We start from the raw sequence: 12,289 nt of genomic DNA, 5'->3' as shown, positions 1-12,289 counted from the left end.
ATAGCCACAGTTGCTTCGCGGCGCTAACACGCAATCAAAAAAAAAAAACATACATACATACGAGTAGCGGTACCTGGTGAACATGATGGAAAGCAATTGTGCTGAGTCTGTCCATTACTTTTACTTAACTAATTTACTTTCCATCATTTTCACCAGACATACTCTGAAATGATCGGAAAATACATATGGATAACCAAGCATGGCTCACGTCGGAAAGCTGCACTTGAATAGCCTCCGTGTTCCTCTCCATAATCGGAGCTTTCTCCAGCTTTGACATACATTCTGATTTCAGACAGCTGTGTACCGCTTCCAGTGCTTCTAGGCCTCCTCCACTCTCCAATACCTTTGGGAACTCCTGCAAGGCGTCAGTCAGTCAAACGTGAGTTGGATGTGAGTGCGTCCTCAGTGTCGTGTTGTCCTGTCTTCGTTGCACTCGTATTCATGTATTGCTCAGCCCTTGGTGTCATTTAATAGGGAGCCGAGACTGAACGCACTGTATACGAGAACGTCAATGTTTAATTGAAATAACTCCACTCTTGAATCATGCTTTCCTTTGTAGGCGTTAGAGGCATTGATTTTTTTAGAGTTTAGAGTATATTTGCGTGGCTATTTCAGGTGCACCTAGGGCATCCTTATTGATTCCTCAGTCCAAATAAACTGGGATCAGCGTTCGCAGCCGACAAAGCTTCGCAAAGATAGGTATATATAGTTCACAGATGAAGGAGCACTTACGTCATGCAAGGATGATGCATAGTCATTCTGTATGTCGCGCAGTATCTTGTTGTTGTGCACGAACGCAGTTACCTGTAACAGAACACGATGATGTGCTTGATAAAGTGCATCATCTGAAGTAGGAGAGAGGAAGCGCCACCAAACCGGTGAAGAAATATTAAGGCAAGACCATTGGACGAGAGTGGTATGTCGAACTGAGACGTGTCTTGACGTTCGCAACATGTCCCTAAACTTGGAGGAAGGACAAAAGACGAAGCACAAATACAAACAGCACAGGACGAGGCTCTCCAGGCTTTTTTTGTGCGTGTTTTGTTTTTTATCCTTCTCCCAGAGCTCAGGGACATGTTGCAAACGCCAAGTATACACGAGATCGCTTGCATTTTACTTCGATGTTCAGCTGTTCTTCTCTAGAAGAAAAACACTCTCCGTTGTGCTTGAAACCTGAGTCTGGAAAACACATACAACGACACACACGAGCACAGGAGGTGCTGGTGTGGTTGTTCGGCTTGTGTGTGGATGTTTATCTCGCCCAGACTCAGGCTTCAATTATGATGGAGTTCGTCCCCCAACTAGCTCGCGTATATGCCACCCTAACTGGAAAACAGTCTCTTCTCAAGACGTATCTTTCCTTAATGGGACAGTTACATCGGAGAGCCATCTACGAAACCGATACTACTATGTTTGGCGTCGGACGACAATCTTGTTTGTCATTTTTTTTTTCTGTGGAAGAGTGTGAAAGCAGGAGAAAGAAAGGTAAAAAAAAAAGAGGCGGGAACACTTCCTCCTCTCTGCGCACTTTCCGTGGGCTGTTCTTTGCGACAATCAAGCAGGAGGGTCTAAAGTGTAATTTTTTCGATGATGTCTCTTGCGATACTGTGCATACTTTTTGTTGAGTCTGTGGTTATCCGTGGAGGACTTCATATTTCTGTGTTTAAAAAAAAGTGGGGTTCCCTTGGCAATTTTCAAAGTTCCATTGAAAAAAATATATTTCCTTGCATTAAAAATTGTCCAAAGCCTTCCCAGATGACGGGAAAACTTTCCAGAAGGAACCTGCCGAAAATCGCACAGTCCTCCGGCGAGTACATAGCCAGTTAGAATTTTTTATGACTTTAGGTGAAACACTCTGTATGTAATGCATACTTACGTTATACACGGACTGCACTTCTGGCAATTTTCCTTCTTTGCATATCATGAAGTAGGTCTGAAAAAAAAAAAAAAGGAATTACAAGGTCTACATCGGTAGAATACACTGACTTCACATGACGGGAGAAACGATGTTGGAAGTTAGACCTTCGATGCCTGTATGCAGACATCATGCTAAGTTCAGCAACGGCAAATGTGTATTTGCACTGTTTCCGGCTGAAGTCTCATAGGCATGTCTTATAAAGGTGATACTCTGCTTTAAAAGGATCTCAAATGCTTTAAACGATCTCCTTTAGTTTTCAAGAGGACATGTGGTCGATTGTTAACGTGCAGTCATGTTGGATGTAAACCAACGTACATCGTTATTTGCGTCTTGACTTCGGCTCCGAGTCTGTTATTCATCACAAGGTGTCGGTACAGTCCGGAGTTTTGCCTCTCGCTTACACAGCCACTACTGGGCCCTCACAGGGGAACTTCCCGCACGGTCTACATTAGCAGAGGGGTTCGACACTAGCTAACAGAGCACATGCAGTGCCGCCGGTGACGAGACGAGCACGAGCGTGCAACCGGTTGAAGGTGACGTAACCGCTTTATTGAATAAACCGTTGCCGAGAGGGCACAACTGTGTACCGGTTCTTAGTCACAAACGCGATGGCTGACGCACCACAGAGCTGACGTCTGCCCGGGGTACCGGGGACGTACTCTCGGGGATGTTTCTATTTAGGGATGTGCAGAAGGGCTCCAAAGAGAGTAGAAATTAGGATTACAAGCCCTGGGATACATATCTGTACAGTATGCAGAGTATCCCGACGATGAACCGAAGAAACTCCCCATTCACCACCTTAAAAAGAAAGTTGTCGTTGCGCAGAATGTAAGAAGACAGACCCGGTGCTCTAGGGAGGCTTTCAATCTCGAGTGTTCGAAATATTCCATCCCTCGGATATCCTGTATGTGGCGTCGCGTCTTTAGTTTAATAGTGAGGCCTGCCGCATGCGCCTTCTTTAAGTAAACGAAAAATAAATAAATACGGCCGAAAAACGAACAAAAAACACACGGCTTTTCAGCAAATGACTGCTGATCAACGGTTGGGCCAACTTTGATTTTGAAAACGGCAATGGGATCAGGAGAACGAGATCTACCAATGTTACGTTTTAACCCAGCCTCTATCTCTAATACTTCAAAAGTTAACTAGCGCAAATTAATTAATACGACGACCAAGGAATTTTAGGATGCCCTCATAAGGTCGGCCCACCGCCGTAGATCGCGTCACCATTGGTGGAATTATGGAAATCTAGTTTGAATATAGTAAGTAGTTCGAAGTTAGCTGGGACACACCGCATGTGTGCACGGGCCCCAACGGACAGCGTTTCTCGGTATTTCGCACGCAAAATGTGCATTCCTGTCATTGAATCCTGCTAGGTTTCCAGATTCGCCGCTACAAACGCGATATGGCTTACCTTCAACAAAACAGCGAATTCCTTGCAAGTTAGTTTTCCTCCGTTGGCCAGTTTCGGTGCCAGGTTTTTCGGGGAGAAAAGGAAACGAGCAAGTGCCGTCAGGTGGTGCTTAAATTCTTCTGACAAGTCTGAAAGTACGAGAGGAATGGTCAAAGTTACGCCGCGCAACACAGGCAAATGGTAACACTGCTGCTGCCACAGCGCTGTCATCCAATGTATTGCTCCATAGACGAAAGCGTGCAGGGCGAACGCAACGCATCCTGGACAGGTCCTGGTCGTACGTCACAGCAAACGTCAACGCACACGTGACCTTAAAGATGGCCGCGCCGTCATCGGCGGCCACACCACTTCTAAACAGCTCGTTTGTTGTTTCTACGTAGTAGTCTTGTATAGTAGTCCTGTACGTAGCAGTCAGGTATTACTGTAGTCCTTGGACTACAGCAATTATTCTTATCCGATAATCTTGCGGTAAAATGTGCAGTTTTGTACATAAGGCCTTGTACTATTCACGACTTCCAAAAATGCATTCAATGCATTCAGACAGCACAGTGGTGTTACCCCTTGAGGCAAGTTGAATCTCCCCAATGCTGTCACTGCGGTGCTGTAGAAGATCTAGAGCACATTCTTCTTCATTGCCCACACTACCAACCTTCCAGAACCGTACTCTCCAGATCCAGATACTGCTCCAGAACCGTACTCCCCCAGATCTGCAGGGGGCACGGCATCGCTCAAGGAATGAAGCACTCACCCTTTCTTGCGCTGTAGGTTCTGCTTGTTGTGTCAAGCTTATCGGAATCATCACGCTTCATACCAGCATTTCCAACAACTGTTCCACGTGATGGCAGAGTTGGGGATCTTCGTCTGATCAAGTCAAGTACGGCGATTTCGACATCTGCCACCTGTCAACATTGGTCGGAACCCATCTCACTTCTTCAAAAGGACCGGAACGCCAGCCTTCAGTCGGGGCACGGCATCGCTCAAGGAATGAAGCACTCACCCTTTCTTGCGCTGCAGGTTCTGCTTGTTGTGTCAAGCTTATCGGAATCATCACGCTTCATACCAGCATTTCCAATAACTATTCCACGTGATGGCAGAGTTGGGGATCATCGTCTGATCAAGTCAAGTACGGCGATTTCGACATCTGCCACCTGTCAACATTGGTCGGAACCCATCTCACTTCTTCAAAAGGACCGGAACGCCAGCCTTCAGTCGGGGCACGGCATCGCTCAAGGAATCAAGCACTCACCCTTTCTTGCGCTGCAGGTTAGTTACCTCGGTGGTACCTCTTCGTTTCGCAGCAATGGTATTTATCTTGTGGCGGTGCCGTGCCCAGGCTTTCGGAGGCGCTATGTTTGCTTGCATTGTGCATTATTTATGTCAGTAGACTTCTCGCCCTGTCAGGAGACATTGAACTTAACCCTGGCCCCCCAATGCTCAGATCTCAGGACGACGTAATGTCTGCCCTAACAGGCATACAGGAAAGTCAGTCCAACGTACTTCGGGAGTTACACAAGATTCAGGAAAACCAAAAAGTTACTGAGCTCTCCCTTCGGTCACTCACCGATAAAGTTGCGGGTATTGAAACCGAGCTAACTAAACTTCGTGGCCTGTCATGTGAAGTAGCAGCTGTTAGCACCTCAGTATCTGCCCTATCCACTACGGTCAACAATGTATCATCTCGTCTGACAGACCTCGAGGACCGCTCGCGTCGCAACAATTTAATATTCTTTGGGCTCAGTGACTCGTCAACCGAGACATGGGCGGAGTCTGAAAGGCTGATAACCTCTACGTGTTCGTTGCACCTTAAGGTAGACGTCGCCTCGCACGAGATCGAACGCGCACATCATCTGGGTAAATACACACCTGGGAAAAACCGCCCAGTCATTGTGAAATTGGTCTCAACTAAGGTTAAAGATAATATAATCTCAAAGAGCAGTGCCTTTCGTGAAACTGGTGTTTCTGTTAGTCAAGATTATTCGTTAGCTACAAGGCGCTCTAGAAGTAAGCTCGTTGAGCACGGGCGAACTCTTGGTCACCCTTTCAAACTCCGCTTTAACAAGCTGTACGCCGCTGGAAAGTGTTTTGTCTTTGATCATTGTGCCAATTGCGTACAGGAAGTACCAATATAGCAAACTGAGAGCAATGTCACGCAAACACGTCCGCCGTCGCCACCACCCCGACAACAGTTATCTGTTATTCTTGCTAACGTGCGAAGTATACTGAATAAACAAGATATCGTTTCAAGTGTTATAGATGATTGCTCATGTGATGTCCTACTTCTTACGGAAACGTGGTTGACCTCCGCTATTTGTAACAATGAAATTACTTGCTTGCATCCAAACTTTGATGTCTATCGTTGCGATCGTGCAAGTCGTCGTGGTGGCGGCGTCCTTATCGGCGTAAGGCAGGGCGTCCAGTGTTCACCAGTTCATGTCGAGTCTCCTTTAGAAATGTTATGGGTTAAACTAAAGCTCGCATATGTTGACTTACTTTTAGGCGTTTTTTATAGGCCACCAGACTCTGTTGGTTTTGTACCTTTGTTCACTGATGCACTGTTGACACTTATCACACGACATCCTAATGCTAAGATGTGTATCACGGGAGATTTCAATTATCCGGGTATCAACTGGAACATCCCTACTGGGTCTTCGCGTGAGGAATTTGATTTCGCCGATGTTTGTTCTACTCTTGGTTTAACACAACTAATTTCTGAACCTACACGTACTTCGTCCTCAAGTGCATCAATTCTCGACTTGATACTTGTCAATGACCCTTCTATCACCGGACCAATATCATTCCCATTGCATATTAGTGACCACAAAGCTATTCATCTGCCGCTTCGCTTATGCGCCCCTATTAGACAAGCCGCTCGTAAAACAATAAGCCTCTATGACAGGGCTGACTTTGTGGCAATAAACCACGAGCTACTTTCTTACTTTCCATCATTCATGGTCGGTGGTGGTGAACGTTCTGTTGAGGAAAATTGGATCCTCTTTCGAAATAAACTTAATGAGCTGATTGACAGACACGTCCCATCAGTTGTAATAAAACCATCTACGTGCGCTCCTTGGTATTCAAATGACCTAAGGAAGCTCCGCAATAAGAAAAAGCGCCTCTACCGGCAAGCCAGACGAACTGGTACTGAGTCCGCGTACTCAAAATATCACGAGTGTTCGACCGAGTACTTAAGGGCTATTCGCCATGCAAAGCGCAAGTTTTATTCCACGGAGCTTACCTCTATGTTATCTAACAACCCTCGCAAATTTTGGAAAATTATTAATCCACCGGCGCGTGATCCCATCCGCCTGACTAACCCCGACGGATCAGCAATGTGTGACGCCGACTGTGCGACTGTCTTTAACGAAGCTTTTGTCAGTGTGTTTACGCATGACGACCGTCAAAGTTTCCCCCGTGCTCTCACATCCACCGGCGCTTTCACTCCTATGCCCAAAATTGTGGTCTCCCAGCCCGGGATACTTCAGGTAATTGAGAACATGAAATTATCACACTCTTGTGGACTTGATTCCATCAACTCTAAGGTACTTAAAAATACCAAAGAACCCTCGTCCATGTTCCTGACCTTCATCTTCACGCAATCACTTGAACAGGGGCACGTGCCCCACGACTGGCGACAGGGCAAGGTCGTCCCCTTTTTCAAAGGTGGCGATACGGCATCTCCCCTCAATTATCGTCCCATTTCCCTAACTAGTATTCCGTGCAAAATTATCGAACACGTAATTTACTCAGCTATCTCGTCTCACCTCGAAGGCAACAATTTCTTTTTTGCTCAACAACATGGTTTTCGTAAGGGCTTTTCATGCGAAACACAGCTCTCCCTATTCACCTTTGATATCCTCTCCAATATGGATTGCGGAGTCCAAACAGATGCAGTCTTTCTTGATTTTAAAAAAGCATTTGATTCTGTGTCACATTCAGGTCTCGTACACAAACTTTCGCTCCTTAACCTACATTCCGACGTCTTTAACTGGATCGTGAGTTACCTTTCTAACAGAGCTCAAACAACCATTGTAAACAACTCCTCTTCGGCCTTCCTCCCTGTTTCTTCAGGTGTACCCCAAGGTTCTGTTCTTGGTCCTCTTCTATTTCTTATATTTATAAATGACCTCCCGCACTCCATCTCATCCTGCATCAGGCTCTTCGCCGATGACTGCGTATTATACCGTGCTATTAAATCCCGTTCAGATCAAATAACGCTTCAGCAAGACCTTGCGTCAATTTCCAACTGGTGTTCCTTTTGGCGTCTCCCCTTAAATGCTTCCAAGTGCTGCCATGTTTCATTTTCTCGCTCTAGGTCCCCCCTCACCTATCAATACCACATTGACGAGTCGGTTGTCAACACTTCTGATAACTACAGGTATTTAGGGCTTCATTTCTCATCAAATCTTTCCTGGTCAGATCACGTTCATACCATTGTAAGGGATGCAAATCGTAAACTTCGCTTCATACGTCGTAACCTTAGGCCTGCTCCCCCGGACGTCAAACGTCTTGCTTACCTAACCCTAATTAGGCCCAAATTAGAGTATGCCTGCAGCATATGGGATCCCTACCAATCAACTCTTACGGATCTTCTCGAGCCCATTCAAAATCGTGCAACCCGTTTTATTTTGTCCAACTACTCATATCCGTCTAGTATTACCTTGTTAAAGTCATCCATCGATCTTCCCCCTCTTGCACTCCGTAGAAGATACTTTTGTTTGTGTCTCTTTCACAAGTTTTACATCAATCAAGCCATCCGACCCTCTTTCATTGCACCAGCACACTACATCTCCGCCCGGACTGATCACACATGCAAAGTTGAGCATATCCCTTGTCGTTCATCCCAGTTTCTCAATTCCTTCTTTCCACATGCTATTGACATTTGGAATGACCTTCCCCAATCCATTGCCACCATCTCCGATGTTTCTGCATTTCGCAGACAGTTGTGTTCTTTTTTTGAATTATAAAGTGTGTCTCATTTACTTGTATTATTTTGTTTGTGTGTTACTTCACATATGTAACCTCGCGTACTAGTTATATTAATATATTCATTATGTGATAGTGCTTGTTGTATTATTAGTTCACACCCCCCTCATGTAACGCCCCTCGCGGGCATTTGAGGTATTCACATAAATAAAAATAAAAAAATCCCTTAACGAGCTGGACTCTCGCCCCTCTCTCTCACAAAATTGCTTGGTCCCTGGCCACATCCTGCCCACCAAAGCTCTCCCCCCAAAGCTCTCTTCACCTTTCCGAATACCATAGGACCTTGATCCTTATTGTGAAGGGGCTCATTATTTCATTCCCCGCATCAACACCAGCGATGGGGTAGACTATGTCGCCCCCGTCGATGACAATCCCCGTCCATCATCTCCCAATAAACTTGTTCCAAAAATGTGATGAAAATCGCGCGTTAAGACACACTGAGCCGAGGCGATCTACTTAAACTAAGGTGGAATGGGCTACCACGTCGCGGAAGAAGCACCGCATAGTTTACGCTGGTAAAATACGTTTATCTCTCGGCCTTATGGCGACAGGAATATGTCTGTAAGCAGTAAAATGACATGTAAACAAAGTCACGTGATCTCAAATGACGTTTTTATGACGTGTGACCAGGACAAGGTGGCGATTTTGCAAAAAGCACCCCTTTGAGAGTAGTTACAAAAATGGCGGATTTATGTCACCCATGTGGCTGGTACGCTATGGAGCAATGCATGCACAGGTAACGAGTGTTTCTTTGTGTTATAGATGCAAGCTAGGATATGCGAAATCAGTTAAAGGTGTGCTGACACCAGGCTCGGGTAAATTACCTCAGGTAAGCGTAAAAGCCGGTTATTTGCGCCGATGTGAACCTGCGATTAAATACGATTTACACACAAGGGGACAACAGAAAATCGACATCACGGCCGGCATCTCCACCAGAGAAGGGCAACATCATCCAGAGACAAGGCCTGGTCGCATGAACGACGTGACGTAACACTTAAAGGGAGACTCCGCACCAAAAACATGTTGTGATAGCAGTGCGACATGAAGCGGTACCGTATAATATATTAGTTAATAAAATTTATCATCCCAAAGTGGCACAGATAATTAGAAAAAGTTTTTTTTCTTTTTCCTTCGAGCGATTGGGCCCTCCTCCATGGAAAAGCAGTTCAGCAACACTGGGCTTTACCTCGTCGGTATTTCTCGTGTACGGCTTCCTGTTGGTTTTGCTTTTTATCGCTGGCGAATATTTTAGAACGAAATCGAGGAAGCGAATGACTGGTGATCCATATGGCACGAAGCAGCCGTCAAGCGCGTGCCCGGAAAACAGCCGGTGGCCCACACGAGACTACCGGTGGCGTCACGCAGCGTACAAAAGGAAGGAGAGGAAAGCTTCAGAAGTTTCGGTTTCGTTTTGAGCTTCCCAGCACTTTTGGCAACAAACGAGTCTCAGACAGCCAAACGAACTTTATTTCTTATTTCGGAAGAATGTATATGGAATTTATTTACAACGCCGTTATACTTTATTCGGATTGTCCCGGAGTCTCCCTTTAAGAGTCCACCAATCACGACCGTGCTGCTTTCGGCGGCTGAAGTTGGGGTCGATTTACACTACGCTATGACTTCGTTCAGCAACTACCTAAGCTACAGAAAATAGGCTCCTCTCACACGGTGCTGAGCAACTCACCACATCGTAGTGATGAACACAGTCGTGAGATGCCGAGAGAAAATATCTTCAAAATATTACCAAATATAGGTTACTTGAGTACTAGCGCCCTCTGTTTACACACAGGGAGCTAGTATGCAGGCACCGTATCATCATCATCTTCATTCGTCCAATCGCACGAGAGCGAACACTGAAAATACGGCGTGGCGTTCTCTGATCATAATATCGTCCAGCACACCCTCCATCTCTTAGCTGAAAACGGCAAACAAGCAGCAGGTGACGTAGTTTAACACTGAGCAGAGCATTAAAGGGACCATGAAATGATTTTCGCGAATTCCTAGTACTCTGCAGGAAACCGTTCTCATGATCCCTCACTATCGTACACACTAAGCCCTGCACGGACCCGGGCCCCCGACCGCCACCCGGCCCAGGCCCGACCCGACCCGCGGGCCAGGCCGGGCTTGTTATTGGCTGTGTGCTTCGGGCCGGGCCGATCCCGGGCCGACAAATTACGCCGGCACCGCAGGCCGGGCCTGGCCCGACAAACATGTTTCCGAGAGTCAGACTCGGCCGGGTCGCGCAGCTAATTCCACACAATGGAGGACTATTAGTTCATATCATCACGCGCTTGCGTCATTCCTGTGCATATACAGGGTGTTTACTCTAAGGTGTCCAGAAATTATATTTAAAGCGAGCGATAAAGGAAAGCAAGTGGTCCTTTTCTGCTACTTGAGTAAGAAACTGCAGACAAAGAAAAGGTACTGCTTCACTAGTAGCGCCTGTTTCTTAGTTAGGTAGCTGAAAAGTAGCGCTCGTTTCTCTTTTATGGCTCGCTTTAAATAAAATTTCTGACCACGTCAGAGCAAACACCCTGTATTTGCAAAGACAAGCAAAGACACTGCATTATGCGTATGATTCGACCCTCTAGAACATTCTCAAAGCAACTTCACATTGCTCCTCACTCCTCACGTATTTCACAATCACGTTGGCAAAGCTTGGTGAGATGGGTAGGGACAGGGGGAAGGAGATTGTCGACAGCATCCTCTACCTCCGCAAAAACCCGACAGTGTAACGATAATGGAAAAATGGCTAGGAAGCAAGCGAGCTGGTGAAGATGATGCATAATGTAAAAACCCCGAGACTAGGGAGCACGAAGGGACAGACACAACACGAACGGTATAACGATAACGCACATGCCCGCGTGCGTTCTGGATTTAATTTGGTCTCGTGCTATTACAGTGTTAAACCGCCAGCACTATGTTTGTGGCGTTGCCATCTCTTCTTATAAATTTGTTTGATAAGCGCCAGAAACGCGTATATCACGGCTGGAAATACTAGGCCGGGATCTACTCGCCGAGTCACCGGGCCGGACCGGGCCGGGCTGAGCCGCATAAAAATATGAAGGTCTGGGCCCGGGTCGGCCCGAGCCATTTTTCGATGCACCCGGGCCGGATCGGGCCAGGAAAAGTCGGCACGTGCAGGGCTCTAGTACACACATCGACTTTAACCGTATTCAGTACAACAGGGACGCAGCTATCAGTCAAAAATACCCGTGGTTAATATAGAATATCTTCGGTATTTGAACCATTTGTAACTTCATATTTCACTGAGTGAATGCTTTAGTACAGGGGAACAAATGAAAAATGATAGTGGGCTTGTCAAATATCCTTTCATGGTCCCTTTAACATGCAAGCAAGCTGGTGTATCAATGTGGGAGGTATCATCTGCTTGAGCTTGAGGCGGTGGTATATGGACAGAGACACAACGCCGTTTCATCGAACGCCATTTCATCGAATGCCGCTTCATTCAACACGTTACCATGTCGCTTGCGCGGGGCACCCAGATACATTTCAGGGTCCTCAGTAAGCAGAAAATGTTCGTGTTTCACCACAATAACTTTGGTATTTGACAGTCTATTGCCGATTCAGTTGAACAGTGTCATAAAGATGTTCCTGACCATTGCTACGATGTAGTGTAGGGTAGTCCATAGAATAAATTACTGTTTCCATATGAATGTCTAGTTACTCGTCAGTCAAATCGGTTTCTGACCATGCAAAAAATGAGGGCCGTTTCTTCATAACATAACTCAGTGCCTACAATGGTAGATGATAATTAGATCTGATCAAACTATATACTGCCAGACGGCAAAAAATACGCGGGTATTTTGAAAATAGACTAAAGGCGTATGCTAGTGAAGAATGTTGAGTATTACGTATAAATACTTGGGTGTCATTATTAGAAACGATCTAAAGTTGGATAGCCATATGAAACACACGGGTACTAAAGCTACTCGGCGACATTGGATGTGAAA

At 46.0% G+C, this 12,289-nt stretch overlaps 1 protein-coding gene across 7 annotated transcripts in view; it reads right to left on the bottom strand.

Annotated features, from left to right (window-relative positions):
* LOC135378889 (atlastin-3-like) overlaps positions 1-12,289 on the bottom strand; it is a 191,258-nt gene that overhangs the window by 26,983 nt on the left and 151,986 nt on the right. For all 7 annotated transcript variants that reach the window (XR_010418606.1, XR_010418607.1, XR_010418608.1 and 4 more), the window contains exons 11-14: positions 3,333-3,460; positions 1,877-1,933; positions 733-804; positions 209-355 (exon numbers count right to left, since the gene is read on the bottom strand). Coding sequence is in view for 4 of the 7 variants with exons in the window: in XM_064612050.1 (XP_064468120.1) it covers positions 209-355; positions 733-804; positions 1,877-1,933; positions 3,333-3,460 (404 nt within the window). In the remaining 3 variants the exon portion in view is untranslated. The remainder of the gene's footprint in view (positions 1-208; positions 356-732; positions 805-1,876; positions 1,934-3,332; positions 3,461-12,289) is intronic.

This window comes from Ornithodoros turicata, chromosome 1 (assembly GCF_037126465.1).
Source record: "Ornithodoros turicata isolate Travis chromosome 1, ASM3712646v1, whole genome shotgun sequence".
Lineage (NCBI taxonomy): Eukaryota > Metazoa > Arthropoda > Arachnida > Ixodida > Argasidae > Ornithodoros > Ornithodoros turicata.
The sequence above is the reverse complement of the archived record's forward strand: the minus strand, read 5'-3'. Positions and strand labels throughout refer to the sequence as shown.